The sequence below is a fragment of the Megascapheus bottae genome, chromosome 28 (genome assembly GCF_031878675.1).
Source record: "Megascapheus bottae isolate mThoBot1 chromosome 28, mThoBot2.hap1, whole genome shotgun sequence".
NCBI classification, from domain to species: Eukaryota; Metazoa; Chordata; class Mammalia; order Rodentia; family Geomyidae; genus Megascapheus; species Megascapheus bottae.
In genome coordinates, this window is record NC_143536.1 from 7,985,167 (window position 1) to 8,012,964 (window position 27,798).

General features: G+C 41.7%; 1 protein-coding gene across 9 annotated transcripts in view; it reads right to left on the bottom strand.

The window, feature by feature from the left end:
- Positions 1 to 27,798, bottom strand: part of Cit (citron rho-interacting serine/threonine kinase) — a 183,424-nt gene that overhangs the window by 124,583 nt on the left and 31,043 nt on the right. For all 9 annotated transcript variants that reach the window (XM_090320230.1, XM_090320238.1, XM_090320237.1 and 6 more), the window contains exons 5-7: positions 23,486 to 23,587; positions 9,967 to 10,109; positions 8,359 to 8,449 (exon numbers count right to left, since the gene is read on the bottom strand). In XM_090320230.1, the coding sequence (XP_090176356.1) occupies positions 8,359 to 8,449; positions 9,967 to 10,109; positions 23,486 to 23,587 (336 nt within the window). The remainder of the gene's footprint in view (positions 1 to 8,358; positions 8,450 to 9,966; positions 10,110 to 23,485; positions 23,588 to 27,798) is intronic.

The window sequence follows — 27,798 nt, forward strand, 5'->3', positions numbered from 1 at the left end:
AAATACAAGCGCTTTACTAATTAAAAGAAAAATGCAGAACACAATCCAAAGGCAAAGGGAGAAGATTTGTGGATGATCTTCATCCTTTGGTTATACAAACGAGAGCTGGGGACGTAGCTCCAATGGAAGATGCATCCTGAAGCAAGCACCCTCTCCTGGAATTTCTTTTTCTTTAGAACACACAAAATGACTGGCTGAGGTGGTGTTTCAGTGGCATAGTGCCTGCCTAACAAGCACAAGGCCCTAAGTTCAAACCCCAGCACCACAATTTTTTTAAAATAATATAGCAAAATAAATTCTAAAGTTAAATCTGTGAGATTAACTTAAGCATTACCAGAAAACTGGAAGCTAGCTGGTAAGACAATACACAAATTGCTACTGAAGGTCTTAGCATATTGTATCTCCAGGTTGCAAAAACTAGAAAACTGCTTTTCTCTCTCTCTCTCTCTCTCTCTCTCTCTCTCTCTCTCTCTCTCTCTCTCTCTCTCTCTCTCTCTCTCTCTCTCTCTTTTGGAGATAGGATCTCACTGTGCAGACCAGACTGGCCTGGAACTTCACAATCTTTTTATCTCAGCCTCTTGAGGGCTAGGATTACAGGCATGTACCACTGTGCCTGGTCTTTGAACAATTTTGGAACCCACCTTTAACCTTCATACCACCTGGGGGTACAATGATGAATAATAACTTCTACCCAGAATGACATATTAATGAGTTTATATTCCACACACCTGACTCCTATTTCTGCAGCCATTCCCCACTGCTCAGAAATGCAAGGCCTCCAACCCAATAGTGCCCAAGCACTAAGACATTAAGACAATGTACTAGGTTTTTTAATAAAGCTAAATGCATCCCACTGAAACAACTGACCTCCACTCCACCCCAAAAAAGTGTCCTTCTGATGGCCTCGGCTCTCGTGTTGAAATGTCCCTTGCTTCCTGAAGTGATGTTGATGGAAGAATTGGGCTTTCTGCCTCTTGCAAGTTCTACCCCTCTCGAGGGAACCCAGTAAGCAGGCAATCCCTTTGGTTTTGAGCCATGAAGCGGGTCATCTGAGGATTGCCTGCCCAACTTTCCTTACCATCAAAACAGAGGCCCTGCTAAGCATCAGTAGTTCACACCTGTAATACCAGCTACTCAGGAAACTGAGATCTAAGGATCATGATTAGAAGCCAACTTGGGGCAGGAAGTCCATGAGACCCTTATCTCTAATTAACCAGGGGAAAAAAAAGTCAGAAGTGGAACTGTGGCTCAAGTGCTAGAATGCCAACTTTGGACAGACAGATAGATAGACACACACACACACACACACACACACACACACACACACACACACACACAGAGTTAAGGGACAGAGACCAGGCCCTGAGTTGAAAGTCTAGCACCAGCACTAAAATAATAATAATAATAATAATAATAATAATAATAATACATTTAAAAACCAAGGCCCTGGCTTGAGTCATATACTTCTGCAGACTTGCTGGCCTACAACCCAACACAGTAAATGAGTTCCTCTCAGGTCAATGGTTAAATGGTGCAGAAGAACGTTCCCCTGGTGAAAGGGGGCTTAAGACTTCCTTGAGTAAACCAGGAGACCTCGGTCACAGAACTTGAAGGCTAGACTTTAAATAAGAAGAAAGCCAGTTTGCTTTGCTTTGTTTTAACGGGATAATGAGAGAAAAGGAGATGTTAAGAAAGGGTACTACAAAGTCGACTTTCCCTAGTGATGAAGTAGGGTCATGCTGTGCCAGCCTAGAACTTTAAACATGTCCATTCCTCTTCATTACAGAAAATAAGATTTTCCTACTTTTCTCCCAGCCCCCTCTGTGTGTGTGTGTGTGTGTGTGTGTGTGTGTGTGTGTGTGTGTCTGAACACACACCCACAGCTATTAGGACACTGATCATGCATTGCTTTGGGAAGCAGCCTTTCCACAGCAAGAACCCACTGAAAAAAAGCTAGATGATCCCTTTGCCCTAGAAACCAGCAGGCAGCCGGTGCTGAAGGAAGGCAAGTCAAACCAAACAGGGAAGTATTTGGTTTGATAGAACCACAGCATGACTTAAACTGGAGAAACACAAAGTAGCTTAAGTTCAGAGGAAGGCTTGATGTCTGAAGTCAGGGCCAAAGCTTGTCTTTTAATGAGTATACAAATGTTAGTGAGCTCAAGACAGGATTAACAGTGCACTACAGGGCCTTGACAATGAGTAACAGATATTCTTTAAATACCAAAACCAGAGAAGAAAAACTCTTAACATCTTGGTTTGGCTAAATGAGGATAATGTCTCCGTGATGTTCATTAAATGCTTCCCTTTGTTGATTCGATCCTTAATTATCTTGAAGGACCAGAACTACGCAGTTATCGGGCATGCAGCATTTGTAGTTGTTGGACTTTATGTTATTGCCTAGACTGTTTTCACATACTCAGTTCTCCTTGGCTGCAGTGCACTGGGCATAGCCACTTGCTCACATTTAAAGAGTTGAATCCGATTGGGTCAATTTGTCAAGGTAATCCAGCCAAAGACTATATTTGTCAATGCATTGTTTCTCTGGCTTTGTGGTGTGCGTGCGTGCGTGTGTGCGTGCGTGTGTGTGTGCGCGCAGATAATGGCACCTGAACTCAGGATCTTCTCAGTTCACTCTCTCTTCTATCTCTCACAACTGGCACTCTACCACTTGGGCCACACAAGTCCAGCTTTTTGTTGGCTATTTGGAGATGAAATCTCCATGGACTTTTTTGCCCAGGCTGGTTTCAAACCTCCATCCTCAGATCTCAGCTTCATAAGTAGCCAAAATTACAGGCATAAACCTCTAGCACTGAGCTATTGTTAGACACATTAAGGTAAGCCAGATAACTCCCCAACTAACTCTTATCTTGTAACAGATATATGTGGTAACATATATTTATTCCCAATAATTTTTTGACTTTCTAAAACTCATTATTAATTTGTATGTGGAAGCTATGAGAGAGAAAAAAATACCCACAGGCTTACTCTCTGGACCACTCCTACTACAGTGCTTATTAACAATTAGCAAAGGTTTTTTAATGACTACTAATTTTTCATCCATCATTGACCTCTATGCACTTTCAATATAGCATTCAACATATAATCTGGCATGTCCTGCTAAATGTTTTACAGCACATCTATTGTCCTCTAGTGGTAACTGAGTCGGCTAATCTGGGAGAGATATTCAAAGTAAACCTGAACTAGAAGCCCCACCTGCCCTCCTCTTGCTATCTGCAAGAACCCGGGAAATACAAAATGATAATTACTTTTCACTGTATTGATAAAGAAAATAAACCAGTTCAAGATGGAGACAATAAAGGAAGGACTAAGATAAGAGACAGAACAATTTCTCATGTTTAGGTGAGTGGAAAATGGAAAGGAGTAGGAAAAGAAGAACAAAATTAATTTAATCTATCCTTTCACCAAAAAAAAAAGCAAATGAGGAAGAAATTAAGAAAGTAAAAATTTTCTTCACCTACCTCTTTTCATAAAATGCTTAAACATAAAATCATTAAAAGTTAACTTTTCCCATCTAGCTGCCCAGGGCATAAACATATACCTGCAGAAGTAAGAAACAATTCTCACAATGTTTTTCCTCTTGGGGAAAAGAAATCAAATCTTTTCACTCCTACATAAATCAAAAAAGGTTGTCACCTTTGGGTTTCCAATTGCTAAGCAGAGCTGACTATCACTTACAAATAATGTTTTTGTTTTTGTTTTACTATTGGTTTCATGAGAGAAAGAAGGACCTGGCTGGAAATATCAGGTGTTTGCCATTCTTTGAGATTAAAAAAAATAGCAAATGTCTAATAAGATGCAGTGGCTCATCTAAGTCACACACAATAGGTCATAAGGTCTCTATACCTCAGTTCCTTCTGAATAAAGGTTCTACATTCTTCAGTAAGAAGATGGAGGTGAGGATAATGGATAATGGAAAAACTCAATGCTAGGCCAGGAGTTTGGCCTAATGGAAGAGTGCTTGCTTAACATGCATGAAGACCGGGGTTCAATTCCTCAGTACCACATACATAGAAAAAAGCCAGAAGTGGTGCTGAGGCTCAAGTGGTAGAGCTCTAGCCTTGAGAAAGTCCAATGCTTAGGCCCTCAACTCAAGCCCAGGACTGGAGGGCGGGGGGGGGGGGGGGGGGTGGGGAGGACCTCAATGCATGTAAGCTTCACAAATATACAAAGGAAAGGTGTGGGAAAGATCAAGAAATGACGGGCTGATTCTTAGGTAACACAGAGATGCAATACTGAGAGTTCTATTTTTCTTTTACATTTTGAGTACAGAAAACATGTAGAACCTATATTAGGGCCATAAAACATTCAAAGGAAACATGTTTGATCCTCCACCACTGATCCAAAACATAAAGCAAAATATTTCCTATCCCACACTTGAGCTAGTCTGCAAATTATTGCACCTCTGTAATAAAAATGCTCTTAAAAAAAATTCCTTCTTTGCTGGTCACAATCTGGTCCTTAAAGCACAAGGAGAAAAGAGGTACAGCTAGATATGGTGGCTCATGTCAGTAATCCCAGCTACTTAGGAGGCTGAAATCTGAGGATAGTGGTTCAAAGTCAGCCTGGGCACTAAAGAACCTGAGACTCTTATCACCAATTAAACACTAGAAAACCAGAAGTGGTGCTGTGGCTCCAGGGGTAGGTGGTAGCCTTGAGTTGAAGAGCTCAAGGACAAAGCCCAGGTCAGAGTTCAAGCCCCATGACAGAAAGAAAGATACAAAGAAGGAAGGAAGGAAGGAAGGAAGGAAGGAAGGAAGGAAGGAAGGAAGGAAGGAAGGAAGGAAGGAAGGGAAAGGAAGAAAGAAGGAAAGAACCAGAAAGAGAGAAAGAAAGAAAAGAAAAGAGGAACAATCTTCTCGAGTGTATGCACTGAATGCTCTATCTTCTTCCAAAATAATCACAGGCTGAACCTGCATCTGCCCAAGTCCTGAGTGCCCCAGCAGGCTCCCTGGAATGAAGGCAACTATAGTTAGAACTGAAATTTTTCTTTAAAATAAATTTTAAGGTAGTTTGAAGCATTGAAAGATGGAAACTTGAACTAAATGGCAGCCCTGCCTCTCTACCAAGAGCTGGAAAATGAGCTGCCCCCAGATGCAGAGACAAGGCCTTCTATATTCCTAAACTCTCATTTATTTACCAAGTAGTGATGGTGGCTCTTAATCTAGTTTCCTGGAGTAGATTTTTCTTATTGCATGCACATACTGCTGGCTCTAATTAATTAGCTTTCTGAGGCTTCTCAACCTACTGCAGGCATTCTCAATGGAGGGTGATTTATGTCCCATTCTCCCAGGGGACAGTTGGCAGTGTCTGGAGACACTGTAGAGAGAGATCAGGGATGAGGCTAAACATTCTGTAGCACACAGCATACCTCCCCACAACATGGAATTGTCCACACCAAAGAGGTCATTCTACGGTCCATGTACTTGTTCTTCCATTTATTACCAAATGCATGAATTTCATCACTAATGCCATGTGGACATTCTTAAATCTTGGGTGATAAAATTTAAATGTTATATTACTTTTTTCCCCTGTGCTTTATGACACTAAATTCAGCACCTAAGCTTTTACATCTGTTTCAGAATTATATGTAATGGGGTGGGGGGGGAAGAGTGCTGGGGATTGAGCCCAGAGCTCCATTCATGCTCTACCACTGAGCTATATACCCCTGGCCCCTACATAAGTTTAAAACATGAATTGCTTTAGTTCTATAAAACTTTCTCTCTTCCTCTTTTGTACCAGTACTGGATTTGAACTCAAGACCTCCGTGACTCACACTCTACCAACTGAGCCACACACTCCTCTACCTCCAGCTTTTTGCTGGTTAATTGCAGATAAAAGAGTTTCTGGATTTGAGGGCCAGGAGCATGGCCTAGTGGTAGAGTGTTTGCCTAGCATGCACGAAGACCCAGGTTCAATTCCTTGGTACCACATACATAGAAAAAAAAAAAAACAGCCAGAAGTGGTGCTGTGGCTCAACTGGTAGAACTCTAGCCTTGAGAAAAGCCCAACAGCAGTGCTCAGGCCCTGAGTTCAAGTGCCAGGACTGGCACACACACAAAAAAAAAAAGTTTCTGGATTTATCTGCCCAGACTAGCTTCAAACCTCTATCCTCAGATCTCAGCCCCCTGAGAAACTAAGATTACAGGCTTGGACTATTGAACTACCCGCCCCCAGCCCTACAATCTACTAAATAAATGGGCATGTAAAAATGCAATCTGAGGTTCAGAAGTGCTGAATTTGGACAGCACAGAGCACCTGAACAGAGTAAATCATCTCAAGTAGGACTCAGGCCTGTAGAATCCTCATGGAAGAGGTTGAAGTGCAAAGATTAACATAATTCTAAGCAGAACTGATTAGCACTTCCAATAATATCCTACTATCCTAAATATCCTAAATATCCCCTGACAATATCTAACTCTCCTCCAAAGAGCTTGAGGAGGGGGAGGAGGACAAGCAATCTTATATATTCTACTTTATTGTAAAGGACTTAATTCTCAGACCCGAGAAGCATTTTGAAAAGCAGCTTCTCTAACCTCTTTAGACTGTGCATTTTAACTAGAAGCAGTTTTTTCCAGAAAGGAGGGGGAAAAAAACCCAACTTCTTAAGGATTTGTCTAAGTCACCAAGTGGCTCAGTTATGAAATTCATCTTAAAACCTAAGTTAATTTTCTCTTAGACCTAATCTCTTTTTTGGGGGGAGGGAGGACATCATTGACCTCAAAATTCACATTTTAATGTGAGCCAACTTTATTAGAGAATATTTTAACTAATGTTTTTTTCACTTTTTCATCTTTTTCTTACAATATTCTTGCTCTTGATTTCAACAGCTCATCTCTTGCCTTTCTAATTAGTATGGGGAAGATAGTTTAATTTCTGCCAAAAGTCCAAGGCATAAAAATGACATTCTGAGCACTGGTTCTTGACACTTAAGAATATGAACTCAAAAGTTAATATAGCGGGGTCTGGGGTTTGGCCTAGTGGTAGAGTGCTTGCCTTGCATGCAGGCTCGACCCAGGTTCGATTCCTCGGTTCCACATATATAGAAAAAAGCTAGAAGTGGTGTTGAGGCTCAAGTGGTACAGCTCTAGCCTTGAGAAAGTCCAAGGACAGTGCTCAGGCCCTGAGCTCAAGCCCAGGACTGGCAAAAAAAAAAATTAATATAACTATATTACATAACAACCATAGCAGCTACTTATCACATTTGTTTCCTTTTATAAATAACATACATGTTTTCTTCTAATATGCATTTATGTTTGAGTCTGGCAGCAGTTAAGCCTTGGAGGAGTGAGACAGGTCATTGATATTTGCCCAATAAAGAGACCTTATCCATCCCCAAACCAAAAAAATAAAATTACACTAATGATTCATTTTACTTTTCAACACAAGAAATAGAGGACTTGAAAATAAATGATTATATTTAATCAACATATTTTCAAGTAAAGAAAGATAATATAACAAGATAACTGGTAGAGCACAAGACAAATGAAAGGGAAACATCTTTAACTCAGGGACTGAGCACTGTTGCCTGAGCTTTTTTTGCTCAAGATTGGCCCTCTACCACCTGAGTCACAGCAATCACTTCCAGCTTTCTGCTGGCTCCAGTTAAGTTCTCATGGACTTCTCTGCGCAGGATGACTTTAAATCACAATCCTCAGACCTCAGGCTCCTGACTAGTTAGTATTATAGGCGTGAGCCATGAAGCACCCAGCTTTAAGGTATTTTTGACAAGTGCCATAGTTTGTGTTTTCTAAACTGTGATACTTTCTCACGGGATCCTCAAGTATACATAAAACATCATGGATTGTGGATGTGTAGAACCACCAACTAAGGATTTCTTTTCATTGGTGGTGGTGGTCATGAAGCTTGAACTCAGGGCCTGGGCGCTATCCCTGAGCTCTTCTGCTCAAGGCTAGTGCTCTACCACTTTGAGCTACAGCACCACTTCTGGTTTTCTGGTTCCATAAGAATCTTATGGACTTTTCCTGCCCAAGTTGGCTTCAAACTGTAGGTACGCATGAGCCAACTGAGGATTTCATAGATCACCTTTGTAAATGACTCATGGGTGCAATTAGAAATATGTTCTGATTTGGAACTTGAATGTTCCTGGAAGGCCCATGTGTGAGAAGCCTAGCTCCATCAGGGTGCTGTGTGTCCCCATTTGCACGTGTACACGCACACGCACGCACACGCACACATAACCCTTAAGGAGTCATCCACTGGCAGATCACTGAAAAAATGTGGCTCACCCCTGTATTCCAATACTTCCAAACTTATGAGGGACCATGCTTTTTAGTACAACTCTTGCTAAGCAGTCTTACTGTACATTGTTGTCACCTTATTCAAATTCATTTTAGCAGCAGATCCAAAATCCACCAGTTTGATGTGTCCAGTCCGGTCAATGAGAATGTTCTCGGGCTTGATGTCTCTGGAAGAAAATCAGGACCCTGAATTAGTGTTATCTTTCCCATGGCATTCAGCAAGCAAGTGGTAACCCAGCATTTAATTTCAGCCAAAACCATTATGCGTTTAGCTACACAGACTTTCCCTACTGATAGATCTGAATGATTGACACATAGATCAAAAAACAAGCTTAATTTTAAAAAGATTTTTTTTTAAAGGAAGGAAAGGGTAAGGGAAGAGAAAAGGCATGTATCAGGTGGCTTAGTTCTTTTAGAGATACACATTTACATTATAAGAACCTAGGTCATATGGCTAACCAACAGGATTACTGAGTTTTTATTCCAGATTTTGCAATCCCTGGACTAGTCATTCTGGAATTTCCACAACATTCTCAAACATGCATAAAACATTACCTACCATAGGGAGAATGTGCACAGTTGCACTTAGCCATTCAGGAGTTTGTAGAGCATCTTTGTTCATTAATAACAGGTGCTATTAAAAATATGCTATGGTTGGCATCTCAAGTATCTCCCCAAGGCTCACATGTTAAAAGCTTAGTCCAGGCATGACATGCTGGGGAAATGATGAAACCTTTGTTTGGGGGATAGGGGGTTGGGGGAGGCCTCCTCTGCTGTGGGCATGAGATAAGGTTGAAAGAGGACAAGAGCATAGTAGAATAAAGGGACTTACTCCATGTCTGCAAATAGAGCAATTGGAAACAAGGTATATACTTAAAGGCACACCTCCAGTGATCTACTTCTTCCAACCACTCACCTCTCAATAACACTAATTTTGTGCATCTATTAATGGATTAAGCCACTGACTGACTAGTCAAAGCCTTCATGATCCAGTCACTTCCCAAAAGCCTCATCAGATGGCAGCCAAGCCTTCAACTCAAGAGCCTGTGGGGGCCACTTTAGATCAGACTTTAGATCAGTACCTTCCAAAGGGGACTGTGGAACCTTTGGCTCTTCCAGTCTTTTCACTTCCCAACCATAAAACAAGGGGTTTTGCTCACCACAAAGTGTTGCCTTGCCACAGGCCCAAAGAAACAGGACCAATTATGGACTAAAACCTCCACAACTATAGGCCAAAATGAACTTTTTCTCTTGTATGCTGGTAAGTTCAAGCATTTGATAGAGTGATGAAAAGCTAACTCAAAATCCAGCTCTATAATCTTCTGCTCTTACGCAGCATCCCAGCTCCTCTTGCAAATCAAAGACTGTTCTTCTACCATGGAGCTCAAACAGCTCATCCGAGGCCTCCCGACCAGAGCTTACATCTGTTAACTAGCTAGTAAGGGATCTTGTTAGCAAACTGAAGAACAATAGTATATTTGGTATTTACTTCATTGTTAAATGGGCATGCTGAAACATCTACCATACTGGAAAGTTTACTTTGAATGAATTAGAGGAAACATTGGCTAAAAACTGGATGGAACATTTATTTTGATCCTGGGAGTCATTCATCAGTTATTTCCATGCAGGAACTCTTACATGATTCAGGCAAATTCTCAGAATGCTACTCAGGAGTCTCACTTACCGATGTACATATCCCATTTGATGAATGCTGTGAACCGCCAAAATCAGTTCAGCTAGGTAAAACTGAATCATATTTTCATCTAATTGGTCCTCATATCTATTCAAAAGTGACAGCAAATCCCCTCCAGGCTGATATTCCATGACCTGCATAGAATGCCAAAGTGAATAAGATTTTACACACTAAAAAAAAGGGGGGGAGGGATGTTTTAATTAGATCCTCAAATAGCACCTGATATCTTATAATTACAATGTCTCCACCAAGCAAGGGAGATGCATGAGAAGTAATGTAAGACATAGGATGAGGTCCCTGTCCCACAAAACTTACATCTGTTACCCTAGAGAATCAATATAATGAAAGACAAGGCCCAGACACCAACATGATATTTGCAAGGCAAGATTGAAAAGGTGAATTAAACGCATCCATCCAAGGTGATGACACCCCAGACATTACTGAGGTTTACATAGACAGCATAGATGTCTATGGAGGAGATGCACAGCAACAAAATTCTCTCACCTCCCTTTTGTATTCTCCTCAGCACCCAACAGAAATTGGGAGATGTGTAATTAGTATGATACAATTGTTTCCTTTTACAGTCAGAATGGAAGGCAACTGACAGTCTCTATGAAAAGTTTAACTAAGAATATATATCCTTTGACCTAGTAATCTATGTTACAGGTGCTCACAATAGCTTGCAGATAAATAAGCCAAAAGATTCACCACAGCAAGGCTTATAACGAGGGAGGAAGAACAAAAACCCCGGGAATCCTCTAAACATCCTTTCTAAGAGACCAACTAAACTATGATAATCATGAGTTATGAGATGAATATTTTTTAAAATGGTGGCAGATAAGGATCCAGTTTCAGTTTTCTGCATGTGGATATCCAGTTTTCTGGGCACCATTTGTTGGAGAGGCTGTCTTTCTTCTAGCTTATGTTTTTGACTGCCTTATAGAACACTGGATGGCTGTAGGTCTGTGGGTTTCTGGGTCTTCTGCTACATTGGTTCTCAGCCTTGTTTTTTGTGCTGGTACCAAGCCATTTTCATGAATATAGCTCTGTAATAGTTTGAAGGTTAGCCTCCAGCACTACTTTTTCTGCTCAGGATTCGAGACCTTTTGGGGTTTCATATGAATTTTTGGATTGCTTTCTTTATCTCAGGGAAAAATGCTGTTGGGATTTTGATGGGTACTGCAATGAAACTGTACATTGCTCTGGGCACAATATGAATTCTGCTAATTCAGGAACATGGAAGGGCTCTCTGCTTCTTTATGCCTTCTTCTAGTTCCTTCTTTGCATTTTTAGAGTTTTCACTGTGGAAGTCTTTCACCTCCCTGGTTAATTCCTAGGATTTGGGGAGGACGGGTGGTTGAGACTATGCAAATGGAGCTGCTTTCCTGATTTCAGTCTTAATCTTCTCATTGTTGGCATACAGAAGAAACTACCTATTTTTGTGCATTGATTTTATACCCTGTTATTTTACCAAAGTTGTGAGGGTTCTTGTGCTGGTCCTGGGGCTTGAACTCAAGGCCTCTGCACTGTACTTGAGCTTTTGTGCTCCAGACTAGTACTCTACAACTTAAGCCATAGCTCCACTAATGGCATTGGGAGGGGGAGTAGAGGTGATTATTAGAAATAATAGTCTCATGGACTTTCCTGCCTAGGCTGGGTTCAAACCCTAAGCCTCAGATCTCAGCCTCCTGAGAAGTTAGGATTACAGGTGTGAGCTATCAGGACCCTGCTTTACCAAATTTTTTTGTTGCTGTTGTTTTGTTTTTGTTTTTGTTTTTGTTTTTGCCTGTCCTGGGGCTGGAACTCAGGGCCTGGGCACTGTCCTTACACACTGTTTGCTCAAGGCTAGTGCTCTGCCACTTGAACCACAGCACCACTTCTGGCTTTTTTGGTGTATGTGGTACCAAGGAATCGAATCCTGGGCTTCATGCATGCTAGGCGAGCCCTCTACCACTAGTGTCCACTCCTGGACCTTTACCAAAGTTTGAATCTGCTCAAGTAGCTTGGAAGTGGGGTCTATAAGGTCCTTTAAAGATAGGATCATGTCAAATAGGGATAGTTTTGCTTCTTCCTCCTCTATTTGGATCCCTTTTATGTCTTTCTCTTGCCTTATTACTCTTGTTAGGAAGCAGTTCCACTCCTAGGCATTTACCCAAAAGGTGACAAATCAGAATACAGTAAAGTCACCAGCACAAGTATATTCACCACAGCCAAGGAATAGAAATCAGCCCAGATGCCCCTCAATGGACACATGGATCAAGAAAATGTGGTATATATACATACACAATGGAAGAATGATACTCTATCATTTGTAAAGAAATGGAAAACTCTGGGTAAAAAGTTAAGTGAAGTAAGTCAGTCCAGAGAGACAAAGGTTGCATGTTTAACCCTCACATGGAAGGAAGATAGAAATAGCTTATAAACATATATGTAAATGAAATGCATTACTGGAAATATGGTAGACTCAGGAGAGAACTCATATACTATAATTCCTTAGAAAGGGCAAAAATAAAGCTTACCAAAATGAACACCAGCAAACAGGTACTTGGAAGAGAGGGATGGAGTCAAGGGGAGAGGGCTAGATGAATGAAGAGGAGAAGGAAAGAGAAAGCAGTCAAGAATTCAATGTATATCCTACAAAATCAGTGATAGGTGAGAAGGGTAAAAGGAATGACATGGATTAAGATGCACTAGATTCACAAACTGCTTTGTTAAATGGCAACTCCTTCATACAACTTTCTAAAGGTAATTTTTAAAAATAGAAATAAATTAAAGATAAAATACGGATTCCACCTATTCAAATTACCATGGGAAGCTGTCCATAATATAAAGTGGTATCCTGTATAAAGTCAAATTTAACCTCCCTTTTATGAGAAATTTTTTTTTATTTGTTGGTGTATATAGGGGGAAATAGAAGTACAGGAAGCCTCATGAAAATGATTGACTTGTTAAGAGGAAAAAAAGATACCAGTGGCTCACATCCTGTAATCATAGCAACTTGGAAGCCTGAGAGCGGGAGGATAACCACTCAAAGCCAGCCCAGACAGAAAAGTTTTGAGACAATTTCTCATTGGAAAGCCAGACACAATGACACATGCCTGTTACCCTATGTACAAAAGAATACTAAAATAAGTGGATCTTGGCCTAGGCGCATACCTAACCAAGAAGTGAGACCCTACCTTAACAATAACCAGCATGAAAAAAAGGATGGAGGCATGGCTTAGCAGTAGAGTGCCAGCCTAGTAACTGTGAGGCCCTGAGTTCAAACACTAGCACAAAACAAATACAACAAACCACTTCAACCCCCAAGGAGCTGAAACCCTTCTTCCTGAGTCAACATACTACCTAGAGAGGCCAGTTAGTCTGAGTGGCTTCAGATTCCCCCTGGTGACTTCATCAATCTGGCTTTTGGTTTCATCCTCTGCAAAATCAGGATCAGATTAATCCTCTAGCAGCATTGCATGAGGATAAGGCCAGATAAGGATCTCAAGGGCCTTGATGCAATGCCTCGTACCCATGGGAGAGCCCCAGCTACTACTCCATCCCTATCCTCCTCCTTCCTGTACTGAGTGATCTTCTTGCACCTAGAGGAAAGCTGACACCCCCCCCACACACACACACACATACTATTGCTACGATTGTTAACCCTTAAGGAGTTTTCTGTCCTTAGCCTTGATTTCGCATTTTAGTGGCCATGCTTAAAAAAAAATAAAAATAAATCTACCATATACTATATTGCAGCAGTCAATGCTGCCATGTGAATTCTTAATATTATACTCTACACTCCTACTTGCCTTTAGTACAGAATTAGAAGAAAACTGGATAAGCCACTGAGCATCTGCTGGCCCCAGGCAGGCCCAGAAGACATAGTAGCAAGTGTGCCCAGCACCCGGTCCATCCTGAACCAAATTTCCCATCCTTCCCACGGACTCCTTATAACCTGGGAATCCACTCCATTCCCATGACTTGTTACATTCTGAAGCCATTGGAAAATTGTATTTGAAGAGTCACATTCCATTTGCGCTGCAAATTGCTGAAAACAAATTTATTTCAGAACTAAGAAGAAGAGCCACACTCAGGTGGGGCATCACCTAAGAGGCATCCTTTACTTCCCTCAAATTCCTGGCAGCTGTAAGCCATACACCCCTTCTCTCAAAGAGAGCTTATGGAAGCCACCTGGCTGCCTATACCTCACCACTTCCCAACCTGGTGCTCTGCAGGCCCCGAGTATGTGGGTGAATGCTAATTTGTACATCTGCTTTAAATATATATTGCCATTAAAAAGGGCTTTAAACATCAAAAGAAATTCACTGATAATAACAGGCGTATTCATACTTTTAGAACTCAAATGTCTCAGAGTAAGGGCAATGCATATTTATGACGACACAAGGCAGTTATACATTTCCTACAGCTCCATGAAAGATGTGGAATAGCAAATCAGCTTGTCAGTCTGAAGTTCAAAAACCAAAAATACAGCCTTCACTGGCAACTCTTTGGGCCACTACTTGGAACTTAGTGTCTACCTATCCCTTATGTTCCAAACATGAAAGGCATCTCTTACAAAAGATATATGTTCTTCACTCCACCTAGGAAGAAACCCACCCAAACTACATTAGTCTCTTCTATATGGGTCAAACATCTTCCCACATCTTCATAAACCAAGACTGATTAACTAGGACAAGCCAGAAACATGATCAGAGCTGCTAACCAGTATGATCCACATCATGGGGCCAAAGCAGACAAGCTAAATGACAGATGTCTACACAGACTGCATTCTTACCAGAACCCCTATTTAAACCCGACCCACTAACACAATTGTCATTAAGAAGTTCAGGGGTTGGGAATATGGCCTGGTAGTAGAGTACTTGTCTAATATGCATGAAGACCTGGGTTCAATTCCTCAGTACCACATAAACAGAAAAAGCCAGAAGTGGCTCTGTGCCCCAAGTGGTTGAGTGCTAGCCTTGAGCCAAAGAAGCTCAGGGACAGTGCCCAGGCCCTGAGTTCAAGCCCCAGGCCTGGGGAAGGAGAAGGAAGAGGAGGAAGAGGTGGAGGAGGAAGAAGAAGAGGAGGAGGAAGAGGAAGGGGAGGAAGAGGAGGAGGAGGAGGTGTCCATCTAGACATTATGGCTATCCCAGGATGGTTTCCACATTCCCAAACTTTCCATGTATATTGCTCATTGTGGAACACACAAAGCCCATAGGAAGGCAGCCACAGGAAGTTAATCCAGGTTTAAATACTATGCTGTGGAGCTACAGGATACAAAGGGGAAACCAGGCACCATGGCTTACTCACGTAATCCTTGCTACTCAAGAAACTGAGAGCGGGAGGATTGCAGTTTAAGATCAAGCCAGGAAAAACAAAGTTCACAAGACCCCATGCTAATCAATAAAAGGCTTGGTGCAGTGGCATCAACTTACTTGGGAAACATAAACAGGAGAATCTCACAGTACCAGGTTTAAAAAAAAAACTAAAAATTAATGAAAGCAAAATGAATTGGAGGTGTGGCTCAAGTTGGACAGTACCTGCTTAGCAAGCATGAGGCCCTGAGCTCTATCCCCCAGTCCCAACCCACCCTCCCACTCTAAAAAATATTGACAAACTAAGCATCTGTAAGTCTATCAGATGATTCACTATGAACCAGAGATGAAGGTCATCAGAACTTGAGCTAATGAAGGACAAAGTTGTCACTCAGGTATGCCAGAGAATCAGTCCACACACAGATCTGGTTTTGTCCAAAACCCGGATTTTGTGTCTAACTTTTATTACTCAAAAGAGATACCCAATGAACCACTGATCCCCTTCAGACCCCCATAAAAAAAAAAATGTGGTTTCTAATGCAAGAAGAGAGTTAAAGCCTCTAAAGCAGGGTTTCTCAGACCTGCTCACCTACCAGCACCTCCAGAAGTGTTTTTAAAAACCTGAGATGCACTCTACAGGCATGGTGGTACCAGCACACAATCTCAGCTACTCAGGAGGCAGAGGCAGGAGGGTGATGGATTAAGGCCACTCTTGGCAAAATTAGTAGTAAGACCCTTTCCAAAAAATAAAATAAAATAAAATAAAAACAGATTTGAAATGTAGCTCAGTGGTCAAGTGTTTGCCTAGCATGTGCAAGGGCCTGTACTCAATCTCTAGCACTACAGGGAGGTACAGAGGAAAGAAAACACATTCACCTAAATACACAGCAGTGTCCACCATGTGCTACTGTTCTAGAGACCAGAAAACAGCAATGAATAAGACAAAACTGCATGACTTCATCAAGCTGGCATTCTAGAAATGGAAAATTAGTAATGAAAAATAGTATTAATCATCATCATCAGGGTAAAAAACTAAAATTCTCTCTCTTATTCTAACTCCTCAGTGAGCTTATCAAAAACATATCTTCAAGAAACGAAGTGATTCCCAGGCTTCATGGCAAGGCTCCACAGACAGAGTCCAGATATGTGTGTGTGTTTTTAGATCAGGTCTCCCTATGTAGTCCAGTGTCCTCAATCTCCCCTTCCTTCTGCTGGTTCAAAGTGCTGAGATTACAGGCCTGCGTCACCATGCCCAGCTTTGGAATCTGCACTTTTTAAGGAGCTGCTGAAGCCATTGGGATTTGGTTAACTCAGTGCTGCATGGACTTGCACTGCTGAGGAGTGCATGGAATCCATTCACCTCCAACTACACAGTCACAGCAGCGGCACTGAATGGACCTTGTCTTGAATGTAGCCATTACTCCTGTTTTTTCTTCTTTTTCTTCTTCTTCTTCTTCTTTTTTTTTTTTGGTCAATAACTTCCGGGAGCCTTTATGAATATGGAGACAAGATCACTGACAACAAACAACTGCGATACAACAGGTCCATGAGCACTGAAGCTATGATCTTCTATCCTTGCAAGGACTGCAGGCATCTGCTACACACAGTGAACAGCTGTGGGTCACATAAATGGGGTTCACCAAGACACAATAATCAAAAGCAGGGGAGTCAGAAGCAGGGAGGAGAAAGAGCCCTCCAGTGAAATACTCCTAAAGTAGCCAGCTACCCTGCTGACAGCTGAGAAAGTGCATCAGTTGACAGATAAGCCTGCTTGGAGCAATAATGGACTTGTTCTTTTAATGTAAAGACTTTGGGCCAATGGAGACAGACCCTTCTGATAGCAGCAGCTTGCAGATGCTAATTAAAGGGCGAATCTTACATGTGTTCAGTTTGGAAAGAACGGACATTTCTCTGCTGGGGTTTGCATCTATCCCCCAGGTACTGTAATGGCAATTTCCATCCATTGTGCTGAATTTCAAATGAAGGGCAAATGTGCACGTGGTGGTGAGCATATGGGAATGCAAGTATTTAATAGTTCTTCAGAACGGCTGTGTTCTGAACGTGTCCTGTGTTAAGACACATGGAATTACGGTATTTGCAAGTGGGGCCTGTGGGAGGTTGACCAGATGAGGTGAAGTCACCATGATGATATTAGTGGCTTTATGGGAAGGGGATCAGAAACCAGGTTCACACGCTGGCTCTACCATGTCCTGATATGGCCGAAGGCCCACAACGGATGCTGAGCACGTCCTGCTGCCATGTTCGTGGACTTCCCAGAGTGAGGCTAATCTACTTCTATTCTTTATAACTTCTCCTGTCTTAGGGGATGCTTGTCACAGCACCAGAAGCTGACTATTTCCAATTTGCACAAGCAATTGTCATGGGCATTCTATACTAGCCACCCCTTAGAAGTGTCACCTTGAAGATGCTGACACTTTCAGGGTGACTGAAAGTACCATGAGAGCATTAGTAACTGCTCTGCCCAGTGTTCCTGTCCTTTAGTACAGAGGAAAGGATCCTCTGAGCAGAGTGGCTGCTGGCAAAGACCCTATATTATTCTTTGTGAAGGGCAAGGTGACCTTGAGAGATGGAGAAAGGCGGCCCTTTATCTCTGAAAAATGGAAATTCCAGCTTGATTCATCCATCTATTCAAAAAAATCCTGAATGACTATTGAGTCACACAGGATCTTGGCAAGAAACAAACAGTACATTCAAACTAGGTAGCTGACGACATTAGTTTAATAAAGACACTATTTTCAAAGGTGAGGGTTAGTTTACAGGAAATAAACAGGGGGCGATGGAGCACCCCAGGGCTGGCAGAGTAAGAAGTATTGTTCCTGGGCCTCAAAACCACCAGAAATGGGACTTCAGACATACACATAATTACTGATGGGACAAAAGGAGGAAACACTAGCAAGAACTGCAGCTATAAAGCAATTGCATCAAAGTGAAGTTCCCCCTGGCCCACCTCACATATACACCCACAGCATCACGTGGAAACGTGGAAATGCAAACTAGGAGTCCACACCCCAGACTTGCTGGGTCAGAAAGACTGAGGGGAGGGACAGACAACCTGACACAATATGATTGAATTATGGCTCCTCTAATGACAAAACTCTAAATACAGTCACTTGAAATAACACAAAATAACTACTTCCTAGGCACAGAAAACTCAAAGAACACCCCCCCCAAGCCAATAACAAACTCAGCAACTGAATTAGGATCAAGAAGAGGGATTAATATCTCATTCACCAATGAGAAAATTGAAATTGAAAAGGCCAATGACTCTGAAGAAAGAGAGAAACCCAACAAGAAACAGCAATCAAACAAGATGATATTCTAAATAACAGTTCCTTTCTGATGGGCAGCTGGCTTCTAAACCCTGGCTTCTGAAGCAACAACACGTGAACACATGCCTGGTGCATTCTCAGACATGCCTGAAAATTCAGATAATCTCAGCCAAGAGATCAAAACAGCACATGTCTCGTTGTCAAAACCATCATAAGCTGCTACATTTCATGAGCGTAAACACAATGAGTTGCATTCACGAAGTCTCTTGACTCCCAGTGATAATACAGGCTGGTATTCACAAAAGCCCTGGGGACAAGGCTTAGACACAGTCTGTGTCCAGCCTGTTCCTATCTAAAAAGGAAAACTGCACACAACATACAGGTATAGGTTGAAAGCAAGAAAGAAACAAAAATGTTTTTAACACAATATAAACCAGACACTGGTGACTTGCACTTGTAAATCCTAGCTACTCAGGAGGCTGAGATCTGAGGATCACAGTTCAAAGCCAGGTTAGGCAGGAAAGTCTGTGAGATTCTTATCTCCAATTAACTACCAAAGCCCCAGAAATGGAGCTGTGGTTCAAACAGTAGAGTACTAGCCTGATACAAAAGAAGTTCAAGGACAGTACCCATGTTCTGAGTTCAAACTCTAGGACTAGTATCAAATACACACACACACACACACACACACACATACAGCATATCAAAATAGAGTACAGGGGCCAGGAGTTTGGCCTAGTGGTAGAATGTTTACCTAGCATGCACAAAGACCCAGGTTAGATTCCTCAGTACCACATACATAGAAAAAGCGAGAAATGGTGCTGTGGCTCGAGTGGTAGAACTCTAGCCTTGAGAAAACCCAAGGACAGTGCTCAGGCCCTGAGTTCAAGCACAAGGACTGGCCAAAAAAAAAAAAATAGAGCATACTTCTATGTGTATCAGTGAAAGGTTTTCAGAGATAACTAAGGGGAAGACAGGCACTAAACATATGTAACATTCCTCTATCATCCAGGCTCCCAGATGAAATCAGAGGGAAAAAGGGAGCTGGGAGCTGGTATGCCTATAATCTTAGTTCTTTGGGATTACTGAGCTATGAGGATCTTGGCCTGAAGCCAGCCCAGGTAGACAAATTTCCAACACTCTTATCTCTAATTAACCAGTCAAAAGCTGGAAGTAGAAAGAGGCATGGCTCAAATGGTAGCATGCCATGAGTGGAAAACAATCACCAAAAAAAAAAAAAAAGGAGAAAGGGAAGGGAGAATGAAAACCTGCAAACACAAGATTGTTTTCTTTCTGCTTCCTGGTTATCAACATTATGTGAGCTGCTCTGCTTTGCCACACGGTCCCTGCCATGAAGGTCTGAAACTGAGCCAAGAGAAATCCTTCCTTTAAATTGTTCCTTTCCCTTTGTGCGGGAGAATGATGGAAGGAAGGGATGATCAAGATGTACTAGATGTACTATACTCAAACCTTCTATGGTGAAGTGAAACCGCTCTATACAACTACTTAAAGAAAATGTTGAATTTTGAATAAATAAATTGTCCCTCTCTTGTATTTGTCATGGCAATGAAAAAAGCTAATACATATGAAGAATTTCAGCCACATACAGGCCACATAGCTAGAGAATGTAAGTCCAAGCCTCCTAACAGAGAGTCAAGGGACTAAGTCCCAGCCAACACAACACAGGAAGAAATGACACATCCAACTTGCAGGTCAATTTGTGTGGGAAGCAATTGGCTTGCTCTGGATTTCTCCTTTTTTTTCCCCCTCTTACCTACCAGGTAGAACAAAGACACAAAATGGCCCTGTACAGACCACAAGAAAAAGGACAACATCCTAAAGATGGAAAAGCCGCCAGATGGAAGAAAGAACCTGAGCTTCTGAATTATCACAAATAACTGAGCTGGTTCTACCAGCCTTGATAATACATTGGGATCTCTTTGTAACAGCAACTAAGCCTATAGCCCAACTAATACCATTCTATATGCAATTGTGTGGGGAGGATGAACAGAGAAAAGAATGCAAGCAAGAAAGAGCAGATTAGACAGATAGCTAAGACACATACATACATACATACATACATACATACATACATACATACATACGTAGGTAGATATATACATACATACACACAGAAATTGGTACATATGTAGGTAGATAGAGAGATAGGTAGACAGACAGATAGAAAGTTTAGAGTCAATGACAAGTTGAGGGCCAGGATAGCCCGAAGAGCCTTCAGCATGGAAACTACCAATACAGAGTAAGTCCTAAAGAATTTAGATACAATACCGCTACAAGTGGTGAACTATAAAGCATTTTCTTCGTGAAGATCAGCTCCTACACGGAAGGACACGGATGCAAGCATCTGTTATATAGAAAGGAACAGATTTCTTCATGAACCAGATCAACAAAGCACTGTTTTTGTGGGATGCCTGCCAGGATTATGGACTCGCCTTGTTATATAGAACCAGATGCCACAATGGAATTTGCTACCATTTTCTGGTACATAAAAAATGACAGGCCACATTCACTGGTACCTCGCTGCAAATGGGAAATTTCCAGCCATCAAAATTCAAAAGGACCCAAGTGCAATTTCCTCAACACTACACTCTAATTTTTTTGTAACTCTTACTGGGTCTATCTTGAATTACACACTTTAGAGAGCAAAAACACCCCCCTGCTGCTAACATAATGTGATTTCTGCAACACAATAAGCAAATTTGTATGTAAATCAGATTTCTATGAAGTTAATCATGCATTCCATCCAATAAATAGTTCTTAGGGGTTTACTTGGTGATGGCTCCACCTGAAGCAAGGGAAACATAATTACTCCCCTCATGGAGGAAGAGAACAACACCTACTCATGCAGGGAGGGGTGCAGTTGGCTGTGAGCATTCAGCAGGAGGGTGCCCATCCTAGAGGTAGAGAGCCCAGGAGGTTTCCAGAAGTGACATTGAAGCCAACCCCATAAAGAGAAGCAGTAGTGAGCCAACTAGACAGAAACGGAGGGAACAGCAAGCAGAGAAATCAAAGGCAAAGCCCAAGAGACAAAGAAAGCCCAGAATGAACACAGAAAGAAAGAAATGGAACTTGACAAGAGTCCTTGGAGGCACAAGTAAGAAAGACCTGGAAACCACAGGAGAGGATCTAGACTTTATCCAGAGAACAGCAGGGAATCTTGAAGGGTTTTGACTGGGTTACAGTATGTAGAAGACCTTCAAGGAGCAGGGAAAGATGGACAGCAGGGAGAATATGCCAGAGGCCACATCAAAAGACAAAGCAAAAGGAAACTGAGGCCAAGACTCACACACAGAGGTAGGAATGGACATGAGAGATGGGAAAGATTTACAGGAGGCAGATGCTATTTTGGTGTCCATTCATTTAAAATTTTTCTTCTAGATTTGGTGCTCAAAGTGCTAGTAGCTCATACCTACAATTCTAGCTACTCAGGAGGCTGAAATCTAAGTATCTCAGATCAACCCAGGCAGGAAAGTCTATGAAACTCTTTTCTCCAATTAACCACCAAAAAGCCAGAAGTGGAGCAGAGGCTCAAGTGGTAGGTGAAAATGCTCAGTTTAGTTTCTTACAGTTTCCCTAAACTTCAGAGGTTCCACGATCAATGTGTAGTCCACAGGCACAAGGAATATCAGTACTGTACAATGCCAATGCAGACCTACACACCCCTTACCTTGCTGCAAATTATGTTTCTAGACAGGGAATTTTTCAGATGTTGGAAATGTAAACTGAGGCTCACATTCTACAGTATGTAGTCTTTTCCACATGGTCTGGGCCATCACCTAACAGTCTAATCCGTTTATGATTTGGAAGCAAAGTAAGTGAACAGTCACACTAAAGATTCAACAAATAGCTCAGGCCAGGCTTCACTACCTCTTCTTTCCTACAGAAAGGGATTAGAAAAAAGATAGACAGCTGGGTGACAGCGGTGGCTCACGCCTGTAATCCTAGCTGCTCAAGAGGCTGAGATCTGAGGTTGCAAGCTAGCTTGGGCAGGAAAGTCCATGAAACTCTTAGCTCCAATTAACCAGTAAAAAGCCAGAAGTAGAGCTGTGGCTCAAGTGGTAGAGTACTAACCTTGATCCAAAAAAAAGGGGAGATGGCATCCAGGCCCTGAGATCAAGCCCCATATGAATGGCAGAAAGGAAGGAAGGAAGGAAGGAAGGAAGGAAGGAAGGAAGGAAGGAAGGAAGGAAGGAAGGAGTAGGATATTCTCTTGTACTTCATACAGGTCTGCAGTGCAGGTAACTACACATGCTAAGCGTGGATGTCCATGAGGTACAATGAGGTACAGTGATATTTCAACACACATAGGCAACATGCAATGATTATAGTAGGGTAATTACCATATGTATCATCTGTGTGTTGGGAACATTCAAAACTCCTTCAAGCAACTTTAAAAATAATGCAGTGTTTTTATGATTAGTTCAGGTTTCCCTCCTAATTTCTACCTGGACTTGTGGATCCATTAACTAGCCTTTCTCTCACCTCATGTCCCAACCTTTCCCAGCTTCTGGTAACCATGACTTTTATTTCTAGAAGATAAATTCTTTTCAGTTTCTACATGGTGAGAACAGGCTGCCACTTCTTATAGCAACTATGCATTATTGACTTGAACTTTAAAACATTAAAACAAGGTTCTACTAAATGTACTTATAAACTATTTCTCATTATTGCCCTGTAAGCCATAGCTCCAGTAGCCAAAGGTCAACGTGCTGTTGCTAAATGGCTGGTTCTGGATCTTTAGAAGGAAGGGGACAGGAAGAACTAGAAGTCAGGGGAGTGACTGATTGTGTGAGAGGTGACATGGGTCAAGTTGGCAAGAATCATCATCCCATTCTGTAACCACAGTATCTGCAAGCAGAATGTGTGGCCTACTCCACAGGGAGGAGTGGGAAGACTCACAAGGTAGAGGTGATTTCTGTCCTGAAAGGCATACTGTAATTGGGGAATCCAAGGGCTTGTGCTGCGAGATAATATGTTCCGTTCTTCCTCAAAAAATGAGACCTGTAGAGAAAAGAAACCTTTTAGACAAATGGTAATAGAAAAAAAAGAGATGTAAAAGGGGAAAAAAAATCTGCCTTTAAGCCAAAATGAAGAATTCTAGGGTTTAAGTCATCACTTAGCTTAGCATTCCACAAACTGTCTCAGTTATGCATCTCTTTTGTTCAGTTTGTGCCAGATCCATATATTACCTGTCCAATTATTTACTGAACATCTCTCTTGAACATTAGCTCACTTCCTTGCAACCTAAAGTATCTTGCTTTTCCTATTCACCTGTACTCTATGAACACTTCATGATGAAAGACTTTAGTTAGAGCAGAACAAGGTAAGAGCCCAGGCTAGGTGGGAGAGACAGAATCATGGAACCTAGAACATGGTATGTGATCCAAGCAAAGTAAAAAGGGTAGCAACCAGAAAGGCATCACACATAGAGGGGGCCTGAACAAGGAAACAGAAGACAAACACAAAGATAGTCAACAGGATGCATGAAGATACAGAAAAAAAAGCACTGCTGAGCACGGTGGTACAACCTGTAATCTCAACTCCCTGGGAGATAGAGATTATAGACAGAGAAAGTCAATGTACATACACCCTGCAGCACCAGCAAACAAGGAAATACTCAAGAATGATGGGGATTTGTGTGTACCCAAGAGATAACTTGGAAACAATCTGAGTATAAAAATAATGATAGTAACAGATTGTAACTCATTGACTACAATACGAAAATGCAAGGCCACACAGATATAAATAAGCAAATGAATGCATTGGAAGTTTTATGAGGAATGGGTTATTTCCATGGTTTCAAAGTTCACTTCCCATGGGTCTAAAAGAGGAAAGGCTAACTCCAACGGAGAAGCATGGCAGAGATATAAAAGTGAATGTCATCCAGAATGAAACAGATTAGAACTGAGAATCTCCTGTTGGGGTGAATCAGGGCACAGCCCCTTATTGTACAAGCAACATCAGATAAATCCAAATTTTACAAAGTTGACAGGCCCGTTGTCAGAACTGTCTAGGTCATGAGAATCTGGGGGGATTTATGTAAACAGAAGGAGACTAAAGACATGGGTTAAGTGAATGTCAGGTATGATTCTGAATTGGATCCTGGTATTCTAAAGCCCTTGTTGAGACAACTGGTAGACCTTGAATGGGGTCTAGAGATGAGAGGGCAGTAATGTATCATGGCCAATTTTCTGATTTGGATGGCAGCATTATGGAAGATAGGAGAAGGTCCTTTTGATAGGCACTACACAGTAAAGTATTCAGAAGTATTTTCAAGTGGTTCCAGAGAGGGGAGAAAAGAAGTTATACTGCCTGATCGGTAACTCTACAAGTCAGCTTTGCTAGGCCATACCAGATGGAGTTTATAGCAACAATCAGTTGACTTTAAAAGTTACAGATTTTTTGGGGGGCCGGGAGTTTGGCCTAGTGGTTAAAGTGCTTGCCTAGCATGCATGAAGACCCGGGTTCGATTCCTCGGTACCACATACATAGAAAAAAGCCAGAAGTGGTGCTGAGGCTCAAGTGGTAGAGCGCTAGCCTTGAGAAAGTCCAAGGACAGTGCTCAGGCCCTGAGCTCAAGCCCAGGACTGGCAAAAAAAAAAAAAAAGTTACAGATTTTTCTTGAAATTATCTGGGTGAGCCTCTTCCAATCAGTTGAAAGGCCTGAAGAGAAAGAAGAATTCTTTGCCTGAAGATTAAGAAATTCTTCTTTAAAGAATTTCTTTCCTCCCCCCAAATTTTCAGTCTGTTTGTCCTACCCTACAGCCTTCAGACTTTCCAGTTTGTACCACCACAGAAACCACCAGCTTGGGATAAGTAAATTCTATACATGTGTATATATGTATGTGCCCATATATACATGCATATGTATTCTATGTGTAGATATAGTACATGTAGATATAATCTGTATGATCTGTGTACATACAACAAATAAAGGTATATTTATATTCTGTGCCGTGTGTATCTGTGTGTTTATGGTACACTGGTTTGAGAATTCCTATGAATAGTAAATCACACAGAAGCTCGAGTTCCCTATATGAAATAGCACAGTATGCTATTTGCATAGATCTTTCTGTATAGTACTACTCATCTCTAAGTTATTTGCAATACTTAATACAATGTAAACACTATGCAAATAGTGAGACTGGATTTGTTAGGAATTAGTGACAAGAAAAAAGTCTACCTGTTTGGCACACACACACGCTTTCTAGATATTTTCAGTATGTAGTTGGTTAAATCCAGAGAGGCAAAAGCCATAGGTATACTTCAGGAAAACTGTGTGTGAGGGTTCACTTTGTGTGTTAACTTCCTGGTTCATTTCACCTAAGAACCCTGATCGATCATGGAATCTATAACTTTTCTATAAATTTGTGATTGTTTCGATAAATCTAACTTGAAGTATACCTCCTTCCATGTTAGTTCCTAAAATAGCATCTGTGGAAGCTGCAGGTTTTGATATGCTAGTTAGTACAAAAGATTAAGTGTTTTTCAATAGTTTGTCCATGTATTGCCTAAAAATCACCTAGCACACCCCTAGTGCTAAATGTCAGTCATTTGGATAACAACAATGCAACCCTAGCCATTTACTACCCCAAAGGGCTGATTCTTCTTCATGTTGACATATAAAAGCTGTTCAGAGGAGGCCACTGAACTGAACAGTCTGCACCTCGATTTGCTCACCAACTGACCCCTGAAGTGACCATTAAAGTAAGTAAGTGGTCTCTGAGGACTTCTTCCGGTTGCCACAGCTTTGTGGGCAAGTGTGCTGGCCTACCCTGGGTGACAGGCTTTTGTTTGCCTGTCACCACCTCTCTGATGCTTCCTTTCAGCTTCTCCCTTGGTGGCTTTTGTCTTCTCACATCCCCTGAGCTTCCAAATCCTCACAGAGAGTCCATTAAGAAACCTATTTTTCTTGTATATCCATTCTCTTGAGTAACGGACACACACTTAAAGAAGAGTCCACACTTCCCACATGATCCTTTTGGGCCATTCGCCTGAAGGAAGACAAACCTGTCTGAACCTCTCTATGATCTGCCTGTAGTGTGGCATGCTAAATTTGTTTCTTTCTTACATGCACTGTTTCCCATCTACAACATATGCATCACAAGGTCAGACTACATCCAATGCCTCTCCTCAAGGACCTAGAAACACAAATGCTCAGGAAATGTGTGATGATGACAGATTAGTTCTGACTCAGATGTAGGAGACATAGCAAGCACCTTCCCCTCTGGCCTTCCAAGGTATCTGCAACATCATATCATTTTTCCTGTCACATTTTCTTCCCTGAACACAGATATCCTATATGAAGAGATCCGCTGCTGGATCTGGTACACATCTGTCATTCTTGGGATCTGACGAGCGGCTTCCTGCCCTCTGCTGCTTCTCTGCCTGGAAGCCACAAAATGTCACTGAAGTCCTCAGGGACCAGAGCAATCACAACCTCTGCTTTCCAAAAGCCTAAATGATCCCCAACTGTCTCACAAAGTAGAAATGCCATTCCAAAAATGGTCTGTGGCAAAAGGAACAAATGATATAAATCTGGAAACTACTGGAAGGGTATTAAAATTTTGCCTTTGTACCTGTTGCCATAGAAATACAAGTTGTGTTTGTATTGAGCCATTAAACAGACACATAGAGAGACAGACAGACACACAGACACTTAGACAGACTGACAGACACACACACATACAAACACACACACACACAGCACCATAGTTCTCATACCTTCCATCACTTTTCTACCCAAGACATCCATTCCCTCTCATCTTACAGGACAAACTGTCTCTGGCTTATCTATGACTTCTCCCCTCACATCACCGCTAATGAGTTTGTTAATTGTTCTCCCTCCCTGTGATGCTTTTGCTGGTGAGCACCTGCTTTATAGATCTGCATCCACTTCCCAAGGCTGTGGTTAAGCCCTGAAAGTAACAGCTATGGAACTTCAATTCCTTCTGCCAGCTCCCCACAGAGCTGGGTACATTATCGGAACCATGATGTGCACTACAATGTCTGTAACTAATAAATTACTCTCTGAACTCCGGGGCTGGCAGCTCTCGCTCTCTTTAAAACACAACAAATGAATCAATATGTCTACAGACACCAGCCCTACTTAAAGAAAGAAAAATATCACAATGACAAAGCAACTCCCCAGCTATGCAACACAATTCTATTTAACTTCTACAAGGGCTCATTATAAAATCAAATACATATGC